This window comes from Arvicanthis niloticus, chromosome 1 (genome assembly GCF_011762505.2).
Source record: "Arvicanthis niloticus isolate mArvNil1 chromosome 1, mArvNil1.pat.X, whole genome shotgun sequence".
NCBI lineage: Eukaryota > Metazoa > Chordata > Mammalia > Rodentia > Muridae > Arvicanthis > Arvicanthis niloticus.
The window spans coordinates 47,495,376-47,522,488 of record NC_047658.1 but is presented as its reverse complement, the minus strand read 5'-3'; the positions used below and the strand labels follow the sequence as shown (position 1 = coordinate 47,522,488).

Below are 27,113 nucleotides of genomic sequence, written 5' to 3'. Positions count from 1 at the left end.
TCTCCCCACGCCTTACAAAAATCTTCAGAAAAACATTTTTGAAACCTACTATTATTATTCTGCTAAGAAACACAGCAATAAAATGACTCCTAATAACATGTTGCTGTGCCCACAGCTCAGTCCTTTGTTCAATCCACATCAGAGAAGCCTTTTCTTACAGTAGATGTGAATTACCACAGACCCACCATTGGACAGTCTGCCAAGAGTGACACTCAGTCCTCCACATGATGTCTTCATCAAACCCCTCCCTCAAGGTCCAAGGATCTCAGAAGAGAAGGCAGACAGATTCTAGGAGGTGATGGACGACTCCAAGGGAACAGCGTGTTTCGGACACAGCAGGATCGATGCATGTATGAGCTCATGAAGACTGTGGCAGCACACACAAGATCTGCATGGGTTCAAGTTGGACAAGCTGCCAGTACTAAAAGGGGGAAGAAGACTTCGGGTCCCAAACCTAATCAAGAAGTTGTCTGCACCTGACACCCACTGGCAAAGAGAAAAATGAGTTTTTTTCCAACCCATTCTCACCGGGTATATCAACCACATTTAGGGCGTTGACTCCACCCTAGGTGTAGTTGGTCAACAGAAAAGGAACTCAGTGGTATTTTTGTGGACTGCTTTAACATTTTTTTGTCTTATTGATTTTTTTCTTGTTTGTTTTTATTTTCATTTTTGTGAGAGTTTCATTTCTTGGATTTTTTTTATTTTCTTGTATTTTTTGGTGGTGGTTGAAAGAGTAAAGTCGAATGGGTAAGGAGGTGGGTGGGAAGGATTCAGGGAATGGAAAACACCATCAAAATATATTGTATGGGAAAAATATTGAGACAGGGTCTCTCTGTGTAGTCCTGGCCATCCTAGAACTCATTCTGTAGTTCAGACTGGTCTTGAACTCAGAGATCCACCTGACTTTGCATCTCAAGTGCTGAAATTAAGGATAGTTGAGTGGATAGTTGAAGATAGTTGAGTGGATGGGGGTGGGTTGAATCTGGGAGGAGTTGGGGAGGAGAGTAAGTGTGATCAATACGTTATATGAAATCCTCAAAGAATTAATAAAGGTATTTTAAAAAAAGACTTCCTAGCTATATACAGTGCATGATCCTGGACTGAATGATGTTTTGTAATTGCTATAGCACTATTAGGACAACAGGCAAAACCTGAATAAGATTTATACAGTTAATGCTGTATCAGTGTTCAAATTCTGGGGTTTTTCTAATTATGCTGTGATTATACACAGTTCCTTGCTTCCAGTGAATTACATAATGAAATATTAAAGATAAAAGAACATAATGACTACAACATATCTTTAAATGTTTCAGAAAAATATAGCAGTGGTGGGGGCTACAGAGATGGCTGAGAGGTGAAGAGCATGCGCTGCCCTGGCAGGAGGACCTCAGTTCTATCTCCAGCACTCAGGTCAGCAGCTCACAGCCATCCCTAAACCCAGCTCCAGGGGTAATCTTTGACCTCTCCCCTCTGCAGGTACCTCTACTCACATGACCATACCCACAGACATATAGACACACATACACATACTTTTAAGATAAAACTTCAAAAAAGTATATGGCGAGAGCATGAAATGCCACGATAACAAGAATGAACTTGAATTTAAGGTATATGAGATTTTTAGAAATCTATTTTCCAAAATGAGATTTAATCCCATCACAGTACAAGGAAAAGTGAAACCAAGGAAGTTGGTAATACTAAGTAAACCTGAGCACTGCTCCAAAGTCTTGTCCTTCTGTGTGATGGAAGGGAAGAGACAGATCTACCTTGTTTATATAACTTGATTACACAACCATGTTTGCTCCTCTGCTTTAAACACACAATTGTTATTATCATTTTGCAAATCATTTCCTAAAGCAAGCAAAACTTGATGGCCTGATACAACTTCCCCACAGGCAACAATGCAAAGCCTTTTTCCTTAGAAACTCAACTCAATCAGTGTTCAATGTCAATAAAAACTTTCACAACAAAGAAATACCCTGTAACACTAGTAAAGCCAGAGCAGACTGCAGTCATTAGTAGTACCATTCTTCAATAAAAGAAAACAAAGGCTCCTTACAATGGTCGGTGCCAGGCCTGGATCAGTGTCTGTTAGATGAACCTAGAACACTCTCTTTTGATAGAAAATAGGGAGAGAGACAGGGAGGAAGTCAGAATGTTAGAAAGGCCTGCCTTTAAGTACATAAAGACCAGACCATAGTGGCTCCTTCTAGACAAATCTGGGACTATTTCAAAAAACAAATAATAAATTATAAACAATTTTTAAAAATAAGAAGTACCATTCTAAGTAAGCCCATCACACTGGTTTGAGAGTTTTTATTGAGAGTATTGATTACTTTAAAAATTATTTTTAAATAAAAGGATTAAAAACATTGTAATGTTCAAAAGACTCTAAAGAAATAAAGAACAGAGGACATAGAATCTGCCAATGTAGATGTACACAGATCTCCATCACTAACTTCTAACTCTGTAAGTTTCACTTAAAACTGGGCCCTGAGCTCAGACCATGCAGCTTGTCTTACATGTCTTCCTTCACACAACTGTCCCTTACTTGGGTATACAGATAAGTAGATAATACAGCACAGCATCTTCCGCACTAAGTTTGTTTCTTGAACAGTTAATATCATTTGAGTATGTGGAAGATGAGCTAACACCTACTGCTGTCACTTTCTGAGTGCCTGCTGCAGTTTGGAACTGAACTACGTGCAATGCGATACTACTGGGTATTCTTATTCCCAGTTTAGTGATAAGAAAAGTATTTACTTATTTATTTTACGTGTGTGTCTAAGTGTATGTATGTACGCCATGTGTATGTATGTACACCATATGTATGCAGGAGTCTGAAGAAGTCAGAAAGGGCTTCAGGTCCCGTGTAACTGAAGTTACAGGTGCTATGAGCCATCAAGTGGTGCTACTAACCAAACCTAAGTCCTCTGCAAGAGCAGCAAAGCACTCTTTTTTTAAAACAATTTTTTTATTGGATATTTTATTTACATTTCAGATGCCATCCCCTTTCCCCAATTCCCCTCCCTAGAAAACCCCTATCCTATCCCCCCTTTTCCTTTTTATACAATTTTTAAAATGTTAATCAAAGGCTTTATAAGTTTGGTAATGCTCAATAACAAGATGCCCATACAATCAGAAGTGTAACCCAATACCCAACCTAGATATATCAACTATCTTTGACTGTCGCAGACACGAGAATATCTGCCTCCATGTTCCCCCCCACCCTCTCTTGTCACCTAGCTCCTCCTCTCCTCCTCCTCCTCTCCTTACTCTTTCTCTTCCTCTCCTTACTCCTCCCACCTTAGCTCCTCCTACATATTACTCTTCCTGTTAAAATAAAACTTTTCTCTTAAAATACAATTAGAGCATAACTATACCAATTTGTGTCAGTAAGGTACAAGATAGACCTAATACCCAGTCCATCATTTTGTTGACTAACTAGAACCTCTGTCATGCAGTAAAGCACTCTTAAATGCTGAATCATCCCTCCAGTCCTAAGGCCCAGAGAATGCTTACTTTAATGTTTTATCCGAGAACAAAATTAGAATGGGTCAAAATTCAAATTCAAGCACAATTCCCAAACTTTAATTTTTCCACTATTTTAATCCTGAAGTAAAGGCCAAAAACACAGATGGAAAGAAAATTGGTGTGTGTAAATGGGTATTAATTATCAATAGAAGAAATACATATGAAATAGCAAACTTTCAGTAAACACTAAAAGAGATGTTTAAAATGAACAGAGAGGTTCACTTAAAATATTTCCTATTCCTATTTCTCTTTAACAATCTGTTTTTAGTAACACTAGTAGTTGGTAAAAATAAAAGTCTTTTGAAGACAATATAATCTAGACAAGATATAATTGTTAGTCTTACTAATTAGTTAAAGCTAGTTTATATAAAGTTAAGACTCTTGCCAGTTGTTGTGGCACACCCCTTTAAACTACAGTACTTAGTGAGGCTGATGACTATGTAAGCACATACTGCTCTTCCAAGGACTCAAGTTCAGTTCCCAGCATCCCTGTCCAGCAGTTTGCAACCACCTGTAATTCCAGATCCAGGGAGATCTGCCATTGCTGACTTTCAGGACAGTGGGACTCATATACATATACCCACAACAAAAGAACAAATAATTAAAAAGATTTAAAACAATCTGTTTCCTAAACATTTCCTTTGATGTATCTTACTTTATTTCAAATATTTGCGGCTAGTACAAATTCTCAGTATAGGTCTACTTAGTAACTTAACTAGTAGAAGTATCTTTTGTAATCTGACACAAATGTGTTCATTACTTTCCCTTTCATTCTGTTCTCATTACTACAATCTTAATAATTTTCTACTACATTAATTATTTTCTGTGCTATATAGGGGCAGGGAACACACACTCACTACAGTAGATGTGGAGACTGTCACTCCTGCAGTCTACCATGTGGGCTTGTGGGATCAAACTCGGGTCATCAGATTTGGTGGTAGGGGCTTTTACCTGCTAGGTCATTTTGTCTACCCTTTATTACCACAATCCTCATTTATTCTTCTTAAACATTACTTAATTACTGAAAATTGAGTGTATACATTTATACATTATACATAACACACAAACACACACACACACACACACACACCCTCTGCTACTAAGCAATACAAAAATCATGAAGTTACTTAGTACCTGGCTCCTGCACTCCAGGAACAATAACAGACATGCATCTCAGTAAGTAACATACACATCATCTTTCTACACGTAGAGATGAATCCTCACATGCTAGCTACATAGAGGACTGTGACCAGGAGGGCTTCTGTAGAAATCCCTATGGCCCATGATGCCCAGACGCAAGGCAGATCATTTAAGGCAGACACACGAGCCCAGAAGACACATCCCAACACAGCTGAGTAACAGGAAGCACTAGTTTGCATTTGCACTCAACAGCTCTTTAATGTGGTGGGCCTATAGCAAGTTAGTCCTCAATGGTTGTGGAGCCAAACCCAAAATATTTCATATTTTAAAAAGGAACCTTAAAATGCTGCACATAAGCACACTAAGTCTTATCCTTTCTTCTCATAACAGACACTGGAGAACATGGAAGTGAATGAGACTGAGGCTATAAAGACAAGACAATTTTGCTCCTTGTGGGCTCACAGCCTCTTCCTTCAGAGAGAAAGAAGATCCATAAAGCTGTACAAAGCTACAGCTGAATAAGAAGCACTGCAGCAGGACCAGGGTCAGGAATTAAAGGAGATCTTGGCATGACTGAGCAAAGTAGATAGAAAGGCTTCCCACAGAGTTATCTCAAACAGGTCACTAAGGGGCCCAAAGACACAAATTCTGTAGCTTGACTTCAAATTTCTTCTCAAACAATGAATTGTCAAAGGTGACAAGGGAGGAGGCGAAAGAAATTACAGACTAAATCCAGTTGCACAGGAATCAGCTGTGAAATCTGAGAAGCTGTAAACACTAGCTGTGACAGAACTTTTAACATGCCATGTAACAACAGCAAACCTGAAATAAACTTTCCATCTTCATGAGCTAGTCCTTATATTGAAAGTTATCCCCAAAAATAATACCACAAAATTTAATTATGGGACCCAAATTATGGGAAAGAGGGAGACCATGTGTGCCCCCACACAAGGCCTTCCACTCCACAGTTCCATTTCTTACATGCCAGACGCTCCTCAGGAGCACGGCATCTGCCACCACACAGGATGCTCAAGTATGAAATGCTGACTCTCCAGTAACACAACTTGAAACTGACTTTATAACAAAATTAACTCATTACTTAATGACTGCCAATCGATCATGTGACATTACAAACTGCTCACAATATGCATTGAAGGAGCTTAAGGCAGTCAAACACAATCAGATCATAAAGTGTAACCTTAAAGGGAAAATTCCCTTGGGGGGGGGAAGATTAATATATATATATATATATATATATATATTTTTTTTTTTAAAAAGGAGGCTGAAATGTGCACGAAGCAGAAGCGGGGGTGAAAAACATTTTCATACAAAGTATGCCAACAGCGGTGAGAAAACATTCCTCTGAAAAGTCACATTTACACTGACTCTTGATGGTATCAGGTCAGAGAAGAGAACATGGCAAGTGGAAGGCAAGCACAAACTTAGCATCAACAAGGAACAAAGTTCAGTTAGGAGACACACTCACTCACTGATAGGAGACAGCACAACTTTGGAGTGCTTATATGCGGGATTCATTTGTTTTATGTGTGGTGTTTAACCACTAGGAGGAGGGGCAAGTAACCCAGTAACAGGATTCACATTTAAAAAAAAAAATAGTTCCTATATGAGGGAAATACTACTGGGCAGAAATTACAGAGAGAGGAAAGTCACTTGGGAGGCTGTGAATTCCTGCTCCCCCAGGCACACACATACTCTTCCCATCTTCAAAAGAGACCTGATCCAAGTGCTGAGGAAGAGAAGCTGTTCTCGATTCCTCCAGCTCATTCCTACTTGGCATGCTCTACGTGCAGCCTGCTCCAGTCCACCCCTGAAAATACTAAGTGGAAAAGCAGCATGCCACAGACGAAGGAGCCTACATACAGTCACAGACAGGTGGGCCAATCTCTCCTCCTAGGAACTGTGGCCCATAGTCCTGCTCTACTTACTGCTTCTTGGGCAAGTCTTAAAAGAGCCGTGCTGATGGCCTCCCCTATAGCCAATGTCGCCAGTCTGAAGTAGTGAAGTCTGATACAGGGAGCAAGGGTGGAGGTCAGGGAAGCAGGTACCACTGCCACCACACCAGCCAGTTGCTGCTGTATGTATGGGTGGACATCTGTTTCCCAGAAGCAGGCTGGGACCTGTTACAGAGATCTGCACTGTAAGCCACAACACCACGCCCCCGCCCCCTCTCCTTAGCCTTTGAGTGGAATCCATGCCAACTCAGAAAAACTGGAGTCTGAACTATGTATGGCAAAAGGAAGTTTAACTCAAGAAAGGGCTAAACCTTTCTTTTTGTATCATACAACACCATAAAACAAGTTTCTGTTTTAATGCTAATGTCCAGGAACTAAGATGACCAGCCTTTCTCTGAGAAGACCAAGGCTACAAAAAAGGTCAGAACAGTCTCTACTATGCATGGTTGATCTCAACTTCAATATAGGGGTAGGAAAATGTTTCCTGTGGACTAGATAGTAAAAACTTTCAGCTTAGTGGAACATATCTGATTACTCTCACAATTACTCAATTCTCTTTTTGAAGCAAAGACAGGCTGGCAAATGGTTTATGTGGTAAATCTGGTACTTGTGGGAACCCTGCCCCTTAAACCTCCCAATCTCTACATAGACCTTTGTCAGATCCACAGAACCCACAGGCTGGAAGAAGAGAACCTACTCCCACAAACTGGCCTCTAGCTTCTACAATCATAATCCCCTCAAATAAATTAATAAAACTAAAAAGATACAACCCTGTTTCCACAAAATTTTGTTTCAGAAAACAGATGGTAGGTAGTGATTTACAGGGTATACGTCTGTAAACTGTTTGTCTAAGAGCCTTTTGGGAGAAAATGTGATGTGGTCTCAGCCCTGCAGCATAGGCTAGGTAAGAACTTTACTGCACCAGCCAAACTCCTGTATTGGCTTAGTTAGATGAAACCACGCTATGTGTTCTTCAGAATGGACAGACAGAAAAGTCTGCATATATTTTAGTGAAGTTCACACTACCTTGCCCCTAGCTAAAGACAATCAGAAACACATTAAGAATTAATTCCTGACAAAGTAGGAGACACTCGGGCAAACAGAAATGTAACCAAAACAGAATCTATAACCTGAGCAAAGTAGAAAGAAAAGGAAATATATGAGGCAGCTATGGAATAGAAAGAATTATAAAAAAAAAAGCAAAACAGCCTGAATATTTAAATGGGGGGCACAAGCAGGAACTGAATAGACAGATAAAGGATACATTCATTCAAAGGACTTGAAAGGATGTATGCAAAGGCACAAAGTTAATAAGATGGCACAGTCATGGAGCAATATGCCATGGCTTGAGGATCAGGAATGCATTATCCAGGACCACAATTCCCAGTTCGTTATACACTAGACAAGGGTAGCCATGGAAAGGCTACATCACCTGCCCTATGGAAGTCTATGCATGGCTGGAAAGGGTCACATCATGCACACTAATGATCGTTATCCTTCAAGAGTGTGTGGACAAGTAAGAGCTCTCCCGCCCTACTTCTTACCTGAGTTGCCCTGCTTCACATTCTCCTGTAACACCTGTTATATGACTCATATACAGTATATAGACAGAATTCTTAGACAGCATACTTATCTGAGTTAAGGGCATACTTGTTTTATTCAATGCAGTATCAGTGCCTAAAAGTGTGTCAAGTCATTGTAAGTGCTCAATAATGTTGGCTGGACAAATGAATATCTAACTCTACTCTGCAAATCTCTCTCCCCAATTTATCTTAGGTAAGATAATTGGATGAAAAAGAAATCAAAAGATCTAAAACACAATGCTCTGAGGATAAAAAGATTTCAGCTCATGTCCATAAAATGACAATTAAAAAGAAGCAAGACTCAGAAACACTCCTGATAAGAAAATGTAATAGGATCACCCCTGTCTTTAGTGCCAACTCCATTAGAGAGAAAAATGCTCAAACACAAACACATTCCAAGAGCCTTGGGTAAAGCCCACTCCCAACTAGCAGGCAAAGCCCTCAGCTTTACTTAAAAGCTCCTCAAACAACATAAACAGAAATCAACTGAGGAGTTCATTGAATTTACCACCACCTAGGTTGTTGCAATACAGGCTTGGATTGATTTCACTGGTAGAAAATATTATACAGTTTCTTTGATGTTTCTATTTTGCCAGATAATGACAACGGTCAACTAAATCTACTTAGCAATCTTCTTCTTTTAACATATTCATGAATATTCTAGTTAAAAGTATCCCTCTCCTCAATGTAAACAGAACCCTGCTTCTACAGTACTACTAATAATGAAGTCGCTGTTGTCTTCCAGCTTCATAACTCTGCACCACCAATATAGAAGCAAATTCTTAGCCATTTGCAGGTTTCACTTCTTTGGTCTATTAGACAAAACCAGTAGATGGCGCCCAATAAATTTGTTTCTTTCTCCCAAATAAGAATTTTTGAGGAAATAAAATACAAGCCATTCTGAAAAACATTTAATGTACGTAAGTGTCCCCTAAGAGAGCAGCATTCCTAAAGTTCTAATCTTCCAATTCTTTCTGTTGCTGTACACAGCTCGCTTTAGTTTGTTCTTGCTAAATAAGCATAGCTAAACTGGACAGAGGGCACTGGACGGAGGGCACTGGACGGAGGGCACTGGATGGAGGGCACCCCAAGCTACCCTGAGCAGTTTGCTATCCCAGCAGACCTCTACTCTCCTGCCACCTCTCTGCCCACCTTTATCAGGACTGTGGGTCCTGAACCATACAGGTTAGTTTACCTTCCCCCACCCATCTTCCCAGCTTGCTGAGTCCACTGGGCACCCCCAGCTGCTCTGTGCAGTCTGCTATCCCAAGGAGGACCTCCATCCTCCCGCCACCTCTCTGTCTACCTTCATCAGACCTGTCTTTCTGTTTCTAAAGCAGCGTCTCCCTTTCTTAGGACTGTTTCCTAACTATTTGGAACTGCTACAATAGTTAGGTCAACATGTAAAGAGACAGTCTTCTCTCCCTTTTGAAACAGGATCAGATATTTGCTTAAAGTGTAGAAAACATAGTTTTTGTTGCTGCTGTTTATTAAGTTTCCTTTAGGAAAGCTCACAGTTGGTAGGTAACATCAGCCTTCCTTGGCTCTCCATTCTCCTCCTCTTCCCCTCCATGGGAACAAGCTACTTAAGCTATGCTCTTCCTACTCTGTTGCTGATAGAAGGGGGCAGACTGGCCTGAGTACTGAACTCACCCAGCTCTCAGTTACTTACTATCACACTTGGTTATTTATGTATTAACCTTCTTTCTCTTCCTTCTCCAAAGTCATCAGTGAAGCCAGTTCAGTGAGCTTCTAAACTACCCCTCCACATACTAGAAGGCACGGAAGACTCTCCAAAAATCTGATCAGGCACCCAGTGATGTCAGAATAGATACTTATTGCTAACCTTGCGGGGGTTGGCAGAGACCTGGTTTGCTTCTAACTCTGTCCCTTACTAGCTTCATGATCCACCAAGTGACACAGGTGCTCTGACACTGTTTCCCCCTCCTTAATACAGAGTAGTCATTTCATGAAGCTATTAGAATTACATAAGAAAACTAAGTAAGGAATACAGCATACTGTGTAAGTATCAGTCACCTGGCAGGTGTCAAATAATCAGAGGTAGATATAATTACAACTACAAAATACTTTCTGTGCTACTCCCTTCTGCATGTGTATATGTACATGTGTGCTCGAACATTCTCACACACACAAATATATCACAGCTGAAAAAAGAGCATTATTCTCAACTATACTATCCAGAAAAACTATGGTTTTCAACATGTCTTCAAACATTTGTCTTTCTCTCTCCTAGTCAAGAAATAAAAAGTTAATTCTGAGTAAGATACAGACAATGTTTAATCATGCCCACAGATGTGGCAAGAATAAGGAATGTCACTGAGATCTAGAAAACAGATTCTGTACGATAAAGATAAATAACTGCAGACCTAGCTTCTTAGGGTTTGCTCCTTGGATTTCCTTAACACAAGGATGAACTAGCTGACGTCAGCTAAACCTCAAAATAGATTTTTGGTATACCAGAGATGCCTCATAATTCTATGTTCATTAAGAGTAGGTTAAGTTCATTCCTGATCTTTAAACTAATGCAAGATAACAGAATTGGTAGGAAATGAGTCCACATCCAGACTGGTGGGTCTCATGAACCAAAAAAGGAATGTACCATTGCCCGAGCAGTAAGATAAAACTCACATTTCCTTCTGTGGACAAAACAAAGAGAGACAGCTGAGAATTCCACCCCAGCTGCCAGATGCTCTGTATATCACATGGGGTCAGCAGTTAATCCAAACAGAGTTTTGTGAAGGGCTCCAAGGATATACACGAGCCAACAGCTCTTTCTTGGTTTAAAAATGAGTAAACAGAGCCAGGGAGATAGGTTAGCAAGTAAGGGTGTTTTCACCCAAGCCTGCAGACCTGTGCTGGATCCCACTGGCCTACACATTAAGAAAGAAAATTAGCTCCTGCAAGTTGGCCTCTGATATCCATGGGCATGTTGTGGCACTTTGTGTGCCCTAATACACCCAAATTAAATAAATAAATAAATAAATAAATAATGAATGGATGGATGGATGGATGGATGAATGAATACATAAATAAATGATTTTTAAGAAAGTGAACAAGGAAGCTGGAGAGATGGCTCATAGGACTCTTCTTACAGAGGACCTGACTTCAGCACCCATGCTGGACATGGGTGGTTCACATGTCTCATCTCCAGGCCTAAAGAATCTGATGCTGCCTTGTGGCTTCTTCAGGTACCTGCACTAGGTTGACACAGTCACCCAAACAAATAAATAAATGTTTTAATTACAAAAAAAAGGTCTCATTTTCAAAGAAGCAATGGAAAACTTCCATCCTCAAGAAAACACACTGGTAACTTTAAATATAAATCCTACCCCAATTTCTTCCTCCATAAAATGGAAAAACATTTCCTAATTCACTGCTTTGTCAGAGCAGTAGAACAAGATTACTAAGAAAGCACACACACAGTTCCAAGTAAATAACAGATACAGGACAGCAGCTTGGCTAAAACTCACACTTATGCTCAGTTTTGCTGTTTAGTTCTCGCTAAAGGTCCCACCCCAGGGGTCAAAACAAAGGAACACTCTGTCACTTGCTCCAGATCACGAAGTTCTCCTGTGTAGTTTCATCTCCTAACTGATCTTCCCTTCGAGGACATAAATCTTAATGTCTTCTTGGGATAATCAAACCTTTTTAACCATTCACATGTGGGGCAAAGCTCTTTTCTGAGGATAACTCAGAATTCCACTAGAGAACATTTAACTAACACTCCCGTGCCTATTTTGTGCAAGATGCTGAGATAAAGCACAAATAAGAATGGAAGCAATAAAAACAATTTTTTAAGTGCTACCCTCAATCCTTAAAAAGTGTCCAACAGAGTAAATGGGGAAAATACATACACAAAAATGCATCCAAAGTGCTTACAGTGTTCTCTGCAGCATACCCGAGACAAGAGAGGCATGACAGATTCCACAAAAGGGTGACGCATAGACAGAGCACCAGAGACAAATGGCAAGAAATTAATCCTGAAGGCTAAATGGTTTGGTGGTGGGAGTGTGTGTGTTTGGGGGCAGGAGGAGGTGATGGTGTTTCAAAGCAAGCAACAAACCGTGTATTTGGAACTGCTTTATTACCTAGCATTCCACCAACTCACAGTAGAGATCCTTAAACTCCCAAATGCGAATGTCAAAATACTGCTTGCATTTATGCTGCATAGTTTCTATAGGCAGTCTACAGGCAAATTTAAAAAAAAAAAAAATCCTATGGGAATCAGGTCTATTTGCATCATGCTTTCCATACTGCTTCCACTACAAAGCATATGTGGCTTTCGTTAGCTACATCCACACAAGGAACCTATGAAAAATTCAAAATGACACTAAAAAAAAAAAAAAAAACCAAACCAAAACAAAAAACCAAAAACCCTGCGAAACAAAATGTGAATTGCTAGCTCCAGTAACGAAGCAGCCCTCTGAAAGTTACCATTACCAGTGATGTGATGTAATGGATGCCATATTCAATAGTATGCACCTTAACAGTGTCTTCAAAATCTATTAACAATTTACTCAGAAAGCTGGCCTTAAAGAGAAGTTAGGCACGTGTCCTTTTGAAATAACAATCTACATAACCATTTTCTGTTTATATTTGATGGGTTGCTTTATCAGCCATGTTGCAAGACATCACAACACAAACTGGTCTGATTTAATTCATCAAGGGCTTTTAAAACTAACCTTTTTGTCCAGTTGGTTCATGACTAGATTTTAGTAGGATTACAGGATTCTGGTTTGCTGGCCCCAAGCCCAGCATTCTACATGTCTGAAATGGGATGTTCTAGAAGCTATCCTTCCTGAGGGTCCCCATCAGTTCTGCAGTATCTCCTCCTGCTCCCTGTCTGAACTTCACTATGAATGCAATGAATCTGGTTCTTGAACAAGCTACTGCTTGTACTACTTTACCAGTCATGTATTTGAGCCTCTGTCTCCCAATCAAAGAATTCAGTCTTCTAAGACCAAAGCTCCCATTCATGTAACAAGTACTTCATAATACCCATTTTAAGTGAATTAAGCATACAGAACATTGTATTTTCATTTCAGTGCCCAGCAAGACTCCTCTTCAAATGCTAAATGAAAAATTTAACTCCCCTCATTGTTATTTGAAAACTTAGGAAACACAAAGCTATTATAAAATGCATCCTTTAAATAGTCACCAAAAAGCACCTTTGCTAGTTCTAAAAATGCCATGAAAATAAAATGTAAAGATCAAACCACTGGTAACTGATTAGAAAGTCCAACAGATGGAATGCAAACAATAGTTGCCTTTATAAAACCATACCATTGACAACAGTTAATTTCCTTAGATCTTCTGAAACTACTCACAAAGTACTGTTATTTAAATTATCAGATCTAGTTGGATAGTGCACCAGTCAGGGAAATACTGAAGCAAGGCCTATCAGAAATATACCACTTAAGAGGTCAGAATGCTAGCTAATAAGGCTCAGGGTAAGAACAAAATATAACCTAACAGTAAAGTGAGTCACAGATTATTTCAGTTCCTATGTGGAAACATGAACAGGAACAGGAGTAGGAGGGGAATCACTAACAAATTAGCCCTCTTACTGAAGGAGCAGAAAGGGTTAGTGACCCCAGGTGGAAAGCAACAATACCAAACAACCAGAGCCCACCCCCCCAGGGTCTAAACCACCAGCCTAGGAACACATAGGGAGGGACTCAAGACTCCAGAGGTATATGTAGGGGAGGAAGGCCTTGTCGGACATAGATGGGAGAGGAGTTTCTTGGTCCCATTTAAAAAAAAAAAATGAACACAGAGTGGGGGGGGATGTGAGGGCGGGGAGGAGATAGTGAGGGGGGTAGGTGCGGTCACTGCCTCATAAAAGCATGAGGAGGTGGATGGGATAGGAGGTTCCTGGGTGGTGGGAGGAAGTAGGGTAAGGGGATAAAATCTGAAATGTAAATACTACAACCAATTTTAACAAGCGGAAAAAAAAAAAGTTGTCAGAACCAAAATCTTTTTAAAAAAATGTCAGCCCCCTTGGGGGGGGGTGGAATTTTTTTTTCTTGATACTAAAACTTGTTCTGAGAATTGTATATTGCAGAATACACAGCCTTGGTGTATCTACTCATCAAGCATACTGAGCAGACCTGCCCAAACCTCCGATGTCCTGGAATTCCATCTGGATTCAGTGAAGACACAGCATCAGAGGCTTATTAACTTACTCTTCCCCCCACCCCTCTTCTAAAATCTCAATGCCCTTAATCAGCTTGAAGAAGTTAAAGAGTCAGCGCCCCTATTCCCTGAGCTTGGGGACTAATGTGGTTAATAATGGTCTGTCTTTCTAGGACAAGTAGTGGTTTTGTTGGAACAGGGGGGATTAGCTAGGACTTATTGCATAGCCATAACCTATTGGTAGAAATCTGTATAATTATTATCAAGATGAAGTTATAATTTCTTAAATGGTACAAAATTTACTTTGATTTCAAATTTAAGGTTTTCATTGGTATGAGCTTCTCACTGATATAAAAGTGAGATGAATATTGATACTCTCATGGGCATTGTGCCTGTATAACACATTTAGGAATACAAGGCTTAGACCCAGTCCTTCTTTAACTTTTTTAACTGATTTGGGACGGTTAACCTATGAGTTAAGGGACTATAGCAAATTCATATTTTTGAGTTTATTGTTAGGGTGTTTTCCATATTTTATTTAGAAATAGCTGAGAGGAGTGAACAGACAACAGTCCAGGTTACCTTATATGGATAGTTGGTTTTCAAACATCAGAAGTCCATAGAACTGATGCTACAAATATTTATATATTAATGTTCATATTGATTAGAGACCTGTCTGCTCCTGACAGCTTCCTGTCGTGGATTCTAAGAAGAAATTGAGCATCCTTGGAGTTACTCCAGTTGTGTGGTGACAGCCACTAGGCAAGAATTGCCTCTTTCCATCTACAGACAAATTACTGTCCAGAAAAGGACACACATGCAGAATAGTCGACTGATTATATCTGCCTAGACAGAGTAATCAGCCCTTAATAATCCTGCATCACTAAGATCTGTCAGATGATTCTGGGCCAGAAGGCTGAAGATTTGATGCTCCAACGTTCGGTAGTATAGGGGCTTGTCAGGTGTTCAGCGGTCTCTATAAATTGGCTAAGTTTTAGAAGTTATGTTTAGTGCTTCCCATAACTTCAGTTAACTCAGTCATTCTGGATTTCTGATGGGGTTGAAGACCTATAGTCTCATAGCCAATCCTGGCTATTTACTTTGAGAGAAAAGATCTGAGTAGATCTAAAGCCAAAAAAGCCAGGATCAAAAGTAAGTGTTTTAGTTAGAAGAGATGACAGAGGTTCTGGTTAGTCAACAAAATGATGGACTGGGTATTAGGACTATCTTGTACCTCACTGGTACAATTAGGAATAAGTATGCTCTAATTGTATTTTGAGAGAAAAGTTTTACTTTAACAGGAAGAGTGATATGTAGGAGGAGCTAAGTGGGAAGGAGTACTGAGAGGAAGAGATGGAGCAAGGAGAGAAGATGAAGAAGAGGAGAAGCTAGGTGATGAGAGAGAAAGAGAGAGGGGGCATGGAGGCAGATGTTCACATGTCTCCACCAGTCAAAGATAGTTTTTATATCTAGGTTGGGTATTGGGTTACGCTTCTGATTGAGCATTACCAAACTTATAAATCCTTTGATTAACATTTAAAAAAAAATCGTATAAAAAGCAAAAAGGAAAGGGGGGGGGCATGGGACAGGGGTGTTCTAGGGAGGGGAAATGTGGAAAGGGGATGGCATCTTAAATGTAAATAAAATATAAAATAAAATTTAAAAAAGTGGGAAAAAATTAGCCCTCTTTACTACTGAGGTCACTGAGAACATTTAAGTACAGGTACCCTAAGTTTTGTGGCTTTCCCCAATTTTGTCTTATGCAAACTGCATTTAGGAATATTTTTAAGTGGCTCCTCATTTTTTTTTTTTTTTTTTTGAAATCAGGTTCCTCTCTCTGAACATAGTACCTTCATAGGCACTACCAGATGAAGATTTTAATGGCATTTAGACTGAAATCTGTTCTAATTATCATAAACAAGTACATCAATCCAATGCACAAAGTGCACATTGTTAGGAAGCTGAACACAAATCCAAAGTGGGAAAAAATCCAGTGTAGTAGCCCTCAGTCATTCTATCTCAACACCCAGATACAGATCAAATGGATCTGGTCTTCTGATTTCCCGTCTGCACATGACTTCTGAGCCTATTTAAAATCTGAATACAAGTCCACTGAGGTGGTTTGTGGAACTCATACTTGCCAGGATGTAAAGTGGAAACATTAGCCAAATCCTATATGCAAGCCATAGTACCTTTCCCCAATTAAAAATGTCATTTGAAAGAGTTTTCCTTTTTTTTTTAAAAGCAGACACTAGTAGCTTGTGGATTAGTCTAATAAAAATAGCTAAAATCACTAGATCCAGTTTTGTTTTGCACAACTTAAATATAATACTTGTCAATTATCAGGATGTTTTCTGTCTCATCTAAAAAGCTATTCATACAAAAATATTGGTACCAGGGGAAAAAGAGAGAGAGGGTAACACAATGAACCCTATTTGTCGGCGTTCTGGGAATCTGTTTTGCAACTGAAATGGCTCTTCTCCTTGAAAACCTAATAAATAGGAGTCTTACCCCAAACATGAGTTAGATAATGATTATCAAGCCATGTATTGCCTTGGAACCTGTCTTGGAAAGAATTTCTCTCTCATGTGTGACTGGTACTTTTACAGGCATTTACTCTGTCGAAGGGGTGCCTTGTGTCCGCAAAGAGTATTTGATAGAAATGCATTTGATAGAAATTCTTCCTCCGCCCCACAGCTGAAAAGTAAACAGGCAGCCTTGGAGGCATAAAAAAGGCAATTTGCAACAGAGAACTATGAGAAATACAGCCCTACTTTCTCCTTCTTAAATGTGTTTTTCTGGTCATTTTATCAAATTGCCAACATCCAATATAAACCATCTGGGAGAGTGTTTGGCACAGCAGTCTCTTCTAGAGTTACAGCTAAAAATAGCATTAACCACAGATGACTCAAAGCCCACTAGAACACTTCAGAAACCAGTAGAATATTGTTCTAATACAGAAAAAGCACCTGGAAATGCAGAAGCTGCATTGTGAGAAATACCTTAACGGTCTAGTGCCTTTGCCTCAGTGGCTCAGGGCTAAAACCTCAGCACCCTTTTAAGGATGCTCTAAGTATGATGAAGAACCTGGCTAATTACTTCCCTAAGATGGCTACTCAACTGTCAAAATTTACAAAATACAATTCAGACTATTTCTCCCACCTATTTCAAATAAAGATGGCAAACGATTCTACCTTTCTACAGTTCATGAAGATGCCCAACCAGTACCTGTTTGTCCCACCAAGAACATTCAATGTTCTATTCAAAGACTTCCTTTTCCTCCAGTCTTCCAATCGCTACATTTCTCTTAGTCTGTTTATTCTAATTCTTATCCTGCAACTTCTCTTTGCATGTTGTCTTAAAATCAAATTAACCCAAGTCCTGTCCCCCTCACAATGAATAAGCTAGTAATCTAAGAATTTTGCCATCTGATCAGATCTGGCCACTGTAAAACTACAAGCAATTTCTTCAGTCTCTTTATCGCTCAGTTTGTTCCCTCTTCTAGAAGACTCAACAGATACAGTAATTCCCATGGCTGACCAAACTATTCCCCAGGCCTAGACTTTCACACAAAGCCCATTCCACATACAGAGTTAACTATGAAGAATTTACTTGGTATAAAGTACTAAAGATATATTCATATTCATTCTCCACCACAACCCCAAATATAAACTAAGAAATTCATTTCAAGTCTCCTAAGTCTTGACCTCCTATACCTACTGTTTCATTGTACCTTAGGCCTAAGACCCTTTCCTTCTCTTAACATCTAAAAAGCTGGCTTCATTTTGAGCTGTTCATCTAGGAGGGTGTATTTACTGTTACTAGTGTCCACTTGTTATATCATGTAGTATTTAGTGGTAGAGCAGATAGTAGGGCATAGCTGTTTTATAAACACTAATCTTTCCTTTATGTGCTTGGCTTTCCATTGACTGTGTAACAGCATCCCTCACTCTTTGCCCTTGGGAAGGCCATACTTTTTATTTCATAGCAAGAAGACCAAAGTGCACATGTACGTGCTCATAAAATATTGGCAAGCACTGGGTGTGGTGGCAGCACACCTATAATCCCAGCACTTGGGAGCCAGTGTCAGGGGAATCTCTAAGTTCAAGGCTAGCTGGGCCTACAAACACACACAGAGGAACACAACTCAAATTTTTATAATCTTATCTGATCTGTTTCTTCACTTGTTCTAAGACCACTGCATCCATATTATCTACCTACTGTATCCATATTAGGTATGGTTGTTACAACTCAGTTGGGAAGGACATTTGTTAAGAACCAGATGCAAGAAGCTGGAGAGATAGCTCAGCAGTTAAGAGCACATGCTGTTCTTCTAGAGGATGGGTTTGGTTCCTAGTTCCCATGTGGTGACTCACAACTATCTGTGACTCTAGTTTAAGGAAATCTGACACCTTCTTGGCCTCTATGAGACCAGATGATCATGCTTCACAACCATACATATGGACAAAACACTCACATACATAAAAATTAGGAAAAAAAGAATCTGGTATGCCCATAAAGGTAAAGATGAAGTTCTTTTCAAATCTCAAGTAACGTGTCATTTATAATGAGCTCCCTGCTGTCTTTCTTATTGTTGTGACCAAACACAACAAAAGAAGCAACTTAAGGGCACAAGAATCTACTCCAGTGTGGCAGAAATTTCCCTGTCCAATCTATTTTCTGTGGGAGGCCTGTGATTGGACAGGGAAAAGGGAGGCAGAGCTAAGAGTGGCAGGGAAGGCAAACATGGGGGCAAACGTGAAACTGCGTGGCTTTAGTAGTCTCAGTTAGTTATGCATATTAAAAGGTTAGGATAATTGGGATAAGTTGTCTAAATTGTGTGAGCATCTTGTGCCTTGAGATTTTATTGATATATAAATCTGTTTAGTTAATAAGTTTAAGAGTTTTGATTTACTGGGTTAATGGGTATTGTGATATCTAACCTCAAGGATGGTGATTATTGCATGGGGCTAGCCTAGCACTGTGGAGGTGGTGGGTTGGCCTAGGGGCCAGGCCAAGAGTCATGGAGGCCGAGGGTGGTGGCAGGCTGAGACAGCAGCTATGTCAACATCTTGGGGACCCTGGCCGGGGGCCACTGAGACTGCCAGCTGGTGTTAAGCTTAGTTCGGGAACTTGGAGGCTGTGCTAGGAGCCACCTGGACGCATCTTTTCAAATACCTCCAGCTACACTCTTGTTCTAAGTTTAAGGAGACAAAGTCCATTGTGAGTGGGAGAGAACAGCAATGACTCCACAGCAGTGGGCATATGGGAAAGCTTGCCCTTGTTTAAACAGCTATGCCATGGAGACTGGGGCCTTCAGAGAGGCTGGACTATCATCCTTAAGGACTGCACTTCAATGACCTGCTTCCTCCAGCTACGTTCCACCCTATAAAATTCCACAGTTTCTCAAAGCATACCACCACCTGGGATCTTATGTTCAAACACATGAACTCCTGGCAGACATTTCCCATTCAAAACCAGAAAAAGCCATATTTAGAGATATACCTTATAGAGAATAAGGGTGCCCCATTTCAGGAAAATCCAATATGCAAAAGGTGCTTCCAAACAAGAGACAACATTAGATAGAGAAAATGAGCAATTTATCCTACCATCTTAAGAAGATTCATTCACTAGCTTAACCAAGAGACCAAAGTTAATTCTCCAATACTTTGGAATGAATGAATGAATGAATGAATGAATGAACAAATGAACAAATGAATAATGCCAACTGGAAGTGGTAGCACACACTTTAATCTCAAGCACAGGGGAGGCAAAGGCAAACACATTTCTCTGAGTCTTAGGCCACCCTGGTCTACATAACAAGTTCAGGCCAGTCACAGCTACGCAGTAAGACTCTACCTCAAGACAATAACAACAAAAGAAAGAAAGTTACCAAAAGAAGGACACTGTTTACTTAGTAATCCTACAAAACCAGAGGAAAAGGTCACAAAAAGCAAAACTGCTACAAAAATAAATGGCTTATGTTTTTCATAAATCTCAGTATGAAAAAAGAACCTTTTCTTGATTAAGAGACTAGTGAGATATAACCACATTCTAATACTATATCAAATCCTGAGCTAGGAGGAAAGGGCTACAAAAATTTTGAGATAGTCAAAAAAAAAAAAAAAATGGATCTAGACTTAGATTATCTAAGATCACTATACTGATGTAATTCCGTTTTTGTTTGCTATACTAGGTTAAGAAGGAGAATATCCTAGTTATGAGAAAATAAATGCAGAAATATATAAGAAGAATGGGATAATTCACTTTTCAAATGACTCAAAATACAAATACAATGTAAATGATAGGCAGATGACACTAAAAGTGACAAATAGAGGTTATATCACTTATTTGTAAGCTTAAACTTATTTCAAATGAAATAATTAAAAATGTTAAAATGAAGTAGGTTAATAAAGTTTAACCTTGTTAGAAGACAAAAGAATTTCATTTATGCAAATGGTGTAAGATTTTTTTACAATTAATGGAAGAGCTGTGGGGCTTCCTAATTACTTAGTATACAGAACAAAGAAAGTGCACTATCCTGCCCACTCACTAAATGAACCATCTTATGTTTTTCCAGTCTCACAACTGTGGTATGAGATCTAAATGACATAGGTATGCCGTGCCTTTAACTGTTAGGTACTGCCTGAATAAGCTTTTTTTTTTTTTTTTAAAAGGTATTGTTATCTAAAAATGTACCAGTGGCACAAATGAGTGTGTGTTACCAATGGTCTTCAAAGAAAGAAGATAGTGAAATGATTACACTAAGTTGTATCAACCACCACTTAGATTTACAAATGGACTAACAACAAATTTTGAAAATGTTTTTCCTTTTTGTTTCAGTTATTAATAACTTTTCTGTTGCTCTGATAAAAAACACATGACTCAAGAAACTTAAAAGGTCTATTTCAGCTCATGGTTTAAGAAGAAATACAATCCATAATGGTAGCAACACTGTAGAAGCTGCCTAATTTCATCTATTAAGGAAGCAGAGAGAAATAAATGTTGGTCATGCTTTCTCCTTTTTATTGAGCCTAGGACCAACCCATAGAGATTATATCGTCCACACTCATGGTGGACCCTTCCTCCTCAGTTAAACATCTAACAGACACATCTAGAGAGGCTTGTCTCCTAAATCCTGTCAAATCAACAATCAAGTGCCTTAAAAATTCGAGGCAACTGAAGGAAGCTGGAGTGGGAGAAGTGGCCCTGTCCAGGGAAGAGCACACCAACTGCTTAACCCCGTGTCAAATGGTCAACCCTGAAAACACACATACAAGTACCATTATATGGTTTAGAAGGTTATATTTAGAAATGTATATGCAGGGAGAGCAGGGAGGAGTATATTGGAGGGTTTAGAGAAACAACAAGGAAGAAATGTAATTATATTAACCTGAGAGAGGGAGGGGGAGGGAGGCAGGGAGGGAGGGAGAGAAGGAAGAAGGGAGGGAAAGAGGCAGGCAGGCAGGCAGGCAGGCAGGCAGGCAGGCAGACAGACAGACAGACAGATTTACCATCATACCCTCACAAAGTAATTCAGATATAAAAGAACTTTTCCAAAAGCAGAATCTTGACAGCACTGTTCTAAGTTAGCTTCTTGGCTAAACTATATCCTCAGTTCAAAAGAATCTATTTACAACTACAACACTGATATCAATGACTACATAAATTACTTTTTTTTCAAATGTATAGTCCAAAATATATATGCTTAAACTACCTAAAAATCCAGGGTTCCCAAGGCCAGCACATGCTCATTAAGATAAATCTCAGCATCCAAAGAAACTCCAAGCTGTTGCAGGGTTAGCTTTTAGAGCATGTGGAAACAAATACTGTACTTCCCTGTGTGGGACAGCAGGTCTAAGGAGATTACCTAAGGGCCTTTGATAGCCTACAAGATCTAGCTTCTCCTTATTCCCTATGTCTCTAACCTCATCTACAGGAGGCCAGCCCTTTCCAGACGTGCGCTCACTATGCCCAAGCACTGCTGTTCCTCCACGGCACCACACCAGTTTCATGGGGAGCTTCTGCACTGGTCCCCTGAAGATATGCACTCTCCCAGGCCACCTAGATCTCTGTTTCAGTGACAAGGCCAGAAGCCTTCTCTGCCAACCAATCCCAAAGAGGCCCTAGGCAGGCACCATCATATCCTTTGCGTTTATGTAGCTCATAAAACATTTTCCCTCTTTAAAGTATCTTCTGCATCAGTTGTCTTCCTCTCCTTGCTGTAATGCAAGTGCCAAGAGGCCTTCTGTTTGGTTCATGGCTCACTCTCCAGCATCAGGAACAAGTGCTGGGTCAAACAAGACACCTGAATTAAAGAATGAATTTCCCCAGTTCCATCCTAAATTTCCTGTCTAATCTTGATGTGTGACTGAAATTAATTATTCCAGGAATAAAATGCTAAAAGCTCAAATATTAATTTGTAGGTATGCCCAAACTTTGACACATGGATCTCTTGCTGAATATTCCTGAAAACTTTCTGGAATTCTTCTCCTGATTCAACTTTGTCTTCTTCCTCGACTGTCCTCTCTACTCTAACACCATCCACTCCTTTATCTTATCAAAGAGCCCATCTATCCTCACAGTCAAAAGTACCAGTATTTTAGTAATGATACAGATTATCTCCACTCCAAGTTTTTCACCCTAGAGTTCCAAGCTCAGCAACTCATAGAAAAGCTATGTGCCGTATGTACCTGAAGAACAAGTGCATTTCCTTCTGCCCACCCCATCACTTACAGTGGCTTCAGCTGTCACACTCATTCTCAGTCCCATCAATCATTTGTCATTTTAGATAAAGCATTTGGTTCTCTTGTTCTTTTAAAACTCTGTTTGCATTTACCACTGTCTTCCATTTTTACTCTTATTACACTATCAAGAGCACCACACAGAGAAGGATATTCCTACAAACTTTCGCCATTTTAATCACCAGACAGAACCTATACATATCTTGTAATTCATCCTAGCAACCATCAATACTTTTGTGGAGGTGCAAGGAGTACATCACTGCTGATATAATTCACGTACCTAACATGAAGGCTGTTGGCACACAAGAACTAACATGTAAGGAGAAGAGAACATATACTGAACAACTGGTCTAAGTTACAACCCAGTGACTCTACATCCACCAAGAACATTTCCTCTAGGAAATAATTATGCATTAATGCAGCCTCACCTAAATCATTTCACAATACAAGCATCTGCCTAGTGCATAACTCTTATTTTGAGGCAGGGTCTCACTCTGTAAACAGGCTGACCTCACACACATAGTGATTCTTCTGCTTTCAGCCCCATGATTGCTGGGATTACAGGTATGTGCCACTATGCCTGGCTCAAAGTTTTTAACTACCGCAAATTATTTCTTGTAAAACTCTACTCAATGACTGAGTAAAGTAATTATTTAGAGTCCGGTGTGCTTATCTTAACTTAGAGATGAAAGGTCTCAGGATTGTTTTCCTTCTTTTGAAGCAGTTTCTCTCCTCTGCTCCTAACACCCCAGGAGACCTTAAATATGTAATTTAAAAGAAAACTTCAACATAGTCTTTGATCTTTTGCTCACTACTTCGTTTTCTAGGTGCAGAGAACTGACTCTGGCTAACACACTGTTATACTGAATCTGCTTTTCTTAATTTAGTGCATATACAGTGGAATATTCTGTTACTCTCTTCAAAAAGACAAAGCAAACTGTGCCAGTGACTGTGACTGCTGACAGACATTGTAAGCTAAGCTTAAGGTTTCTTCTGTAGCCTGTCGATTCCTTTAAAATCTAGTCAGATATAATGTGCTTGTTTTATTAATAAGAATCCTTAAAAATGATTCTTGCCTCTCTAAAAGAATTGTGCTTTTTGCTTATTATTGTTCTCTCTCTCTCTCTCTCTCTCTCTCTCTCTCTCTCTCTCTCTCTCTCTCTCTCTCTGTGTGTGTGTGTGTGTGTGTGTGTGTGTGTGTGTACATAAACATATGTATGAGGCCAGAAATCAAAGCCTGGTCTCTTCCCTATCACCACATGTACCTTTTCCCCCTTTGAGGCAGTTTCTCTCATTAACCCCAGCTGGAGTTCACCAATTGGTAAGAACAGCCACACTAAAAGCTCCCAAGATCTTCCTGTCTTCCTCTCTCCACTTCCCAGCCACATCTGGCTTTTTAAATCTGTGCTGGAGATCTGAACTCAGGTCCCCATACTTTACCTACTGAGCCATCTCTCCTACTTCTAGCATGAAGCTTTTTAAAATTTAACATGTTTATAGTACTTTCTGACTCATCCAGAAAACAGCCTCCAATCACAGCTTGCCACTTTATCACATGTTCAGACCTCATCTTCTTATGTCTAAGATAAAAATGGGTGAAGCAGACCATTCCTAAGTGATTATTTACTCTACAAATATTCGCATCTGGTACAGCCCATGACAGATCAGATGATCAGAAGGAATTTTACCTCATCTCCTTGCCACTACTTTCTCCTTTCTTTGCCACTACTTTCTCCTTTATAATTATCAGTCAGAAAACCACAAACTAAACTTTACACACACACACACGCACAAACACACATGAATGGGGCACAGGAGACAGTCTCACTATGTAGTCTTGGCTGGCCTAAAGCTCCCTATGTAAACCAAGGTAGCCTTAACCTCAGAGATTGCCATTCCCAGCACTGACACGGCAACTCACAACTACCATTAACTGCAGCTCCTGGGGATCCAAACCCAACACCCTCTTCTAGTCTCCAAAGACTCGAGGCACGCATGTGGCACACACACATACATGTAAGCGAACATTCATACACACAAAAGTAAAATCTTTTTAAAGAGCAAAATGGCAATGAACAGAACAGCAATTTTTGCATATCACAAGCCTGACAAGGAATTTTTTTCTAAAGTATATAATCTGTTTATAACTCACTGACATGAATAACCCAATTTTTAGATGGCAAAGGGTCTGAACAGATATTTCACATAGGTATGCAATCACTCAGCCAACATATGCTCAGTGCCTCCCACTGTTCTAACATCTGTCCTTTGTCCTAAAAAACCTGTGGAGGCTTTTGAAACAACTAACCGACCGTTGTTTTCCAGGTGACTCAAATCCCATTACAGAGGAGCTTCTCCCAGTCTTGAACCACCACAGCACAAGGGCTTCTCACCATTCTGGTGACTCCTCAACCCCAGACACCTTTCCCCACTTCAATGGAATCAATTCATTTTTACAGGCATAAGAAAAAGCTATCTAGAATTTACCTCATTCAGCTTGGATTTGTCCATTTAACCATGTCACCTTACAATGCCCTTGTTTTAGGGAAATGATATGCCAGTTTTAGCCAGAGTCATGAGATAAGTAGTGTTTTAGCCAATGCCATGGTGTCACATAGTTGTCAGGCAGAGTACCTCAAAGGGCAGTTGAAGATCTCCATGCTATTTTTACAGAAATGTTCTCCAAGTGAAAAAAAGACACCTCAGTACCACCTGCAGGGTATCCTACCACACTGACTAGATGACCTCACACAGTAAAATACTATTGTTTCAGTTCAGCTCCATGCACACACTAGTCATTTAGAACTTACTAAATCAAGGCTAATTTCATAAGTGTATTATTATATCAGTTAAAGCGTATAGATGTAAAAATGTTCCTAATTTCTACATGAGATTTCAAGTTAATTATAGTAAGTAAACAAACACAGCTAAGTATAAAAATCAAAATAAACCACAGTATTTACTTACATATAGTGGAGCTTGTTGTGGACTAAGTTTCATGACCCAGGACACTGAAACAAACAAAAAAGAAGAAGAAATAGATGAGAATAAAACCAAAAATTTGTCAACCAACATTAAAAAAACAACAGCAACAACAGCCAGCTAACAGTTGTAGATGCCACCGGTGGCTCTGTGAATATAACCCCGAGTCGGAGTGGTGTACGTTCATCTCTCCTTAGAGACTTAAGAAGACGGAAGTCCAAAGGCTATGGAATACTTCCGTTCTAGTCTTTTCGGAAGGGGATGAATTTTCAGACTGACAAATCAAGGTCAACAGCTTCCCAGTAAACATCCTCAGTTGAGCTTTCACATGAACCCTAAGCTCACCAACTATTACTTACCAGGGCATGAGCCCAAAACCCACGAGGAAGTTTGTGTTGAAAGTAGGTAACAGAAGACCACTAAAGTGCTCTCCATGTCTGCCTTTTACTTGGAAAATGAAGGCTATAGTTAGCCTTTAACAGCTAATATCAACGATCAAATTTCCTTTTTTTTTTTTTTTTTTTTTTTTCCGAGACAGGGTTGGTTTCTCTGTGTAGGCCTGGCTGTCCTGGAACTCACTCTGTAGACCAGGCTGGCCTCGAACTCAGAAATCCGCCTGCCTCTGCCTCCCAAGTGCTGGGATTACAGGCGTGCGCCACCACTGCCCGGCAATGGTCAAATTTCTGTAACTGAATTCTCACCAAAAAAAAATCACCACCACCACCACCACAAACAACAACAACAACAGCAAAAATGATCAGACACTCTGAGATAGAAGGGGTAAGCTCACAAGGCCTCAACTCTAGACAAAGAACTGTAAACACCTAAGCAATGCCGAGAGCAGGAGAAATCATCTTCCCCAGGGAAGGGCACACCAAGTGATTGTTCAAGACCAAATGGTCAGCCCTGAAAACACATTCATACACTTAACATTATATGAACTGAGCAAGTTGTATTTATATATTTAGGAATACACACATATAACAACAATAACTAAA

At 39.8% G+C, this 27,113-nt stretch overlaps 1 protein-coding gene across 8 annotated transcripts in view; it reads right to left on the bottom strand.

Annotated features, from left to right (window-relative positions):
• The window catches only part of Akap13 (A-kinase anchoring protein 13), a 290,953-nt gene that overhangs the window by 189,815 nt on the left and 74,025 nt on the right, over positions 1-27,113 (bottom strand). For all 8 annotated transcript variants that reach the window (XM_034496611.2, XM_034496621.2, XM_076935986.1 and 5 more), the window contains exon 2: positions 26,101-26,144. In XM_034496611.2, the coding sequence (XP_034352502.1) occupies positions 26,101-26,133 (33 nt within the window). In that variant the 5' untranslated portion in view covers positions 26,134-26,144. The remainder of the gene's footprint in view (positions 1-26,100; positions 26,145-27,113) is intronic.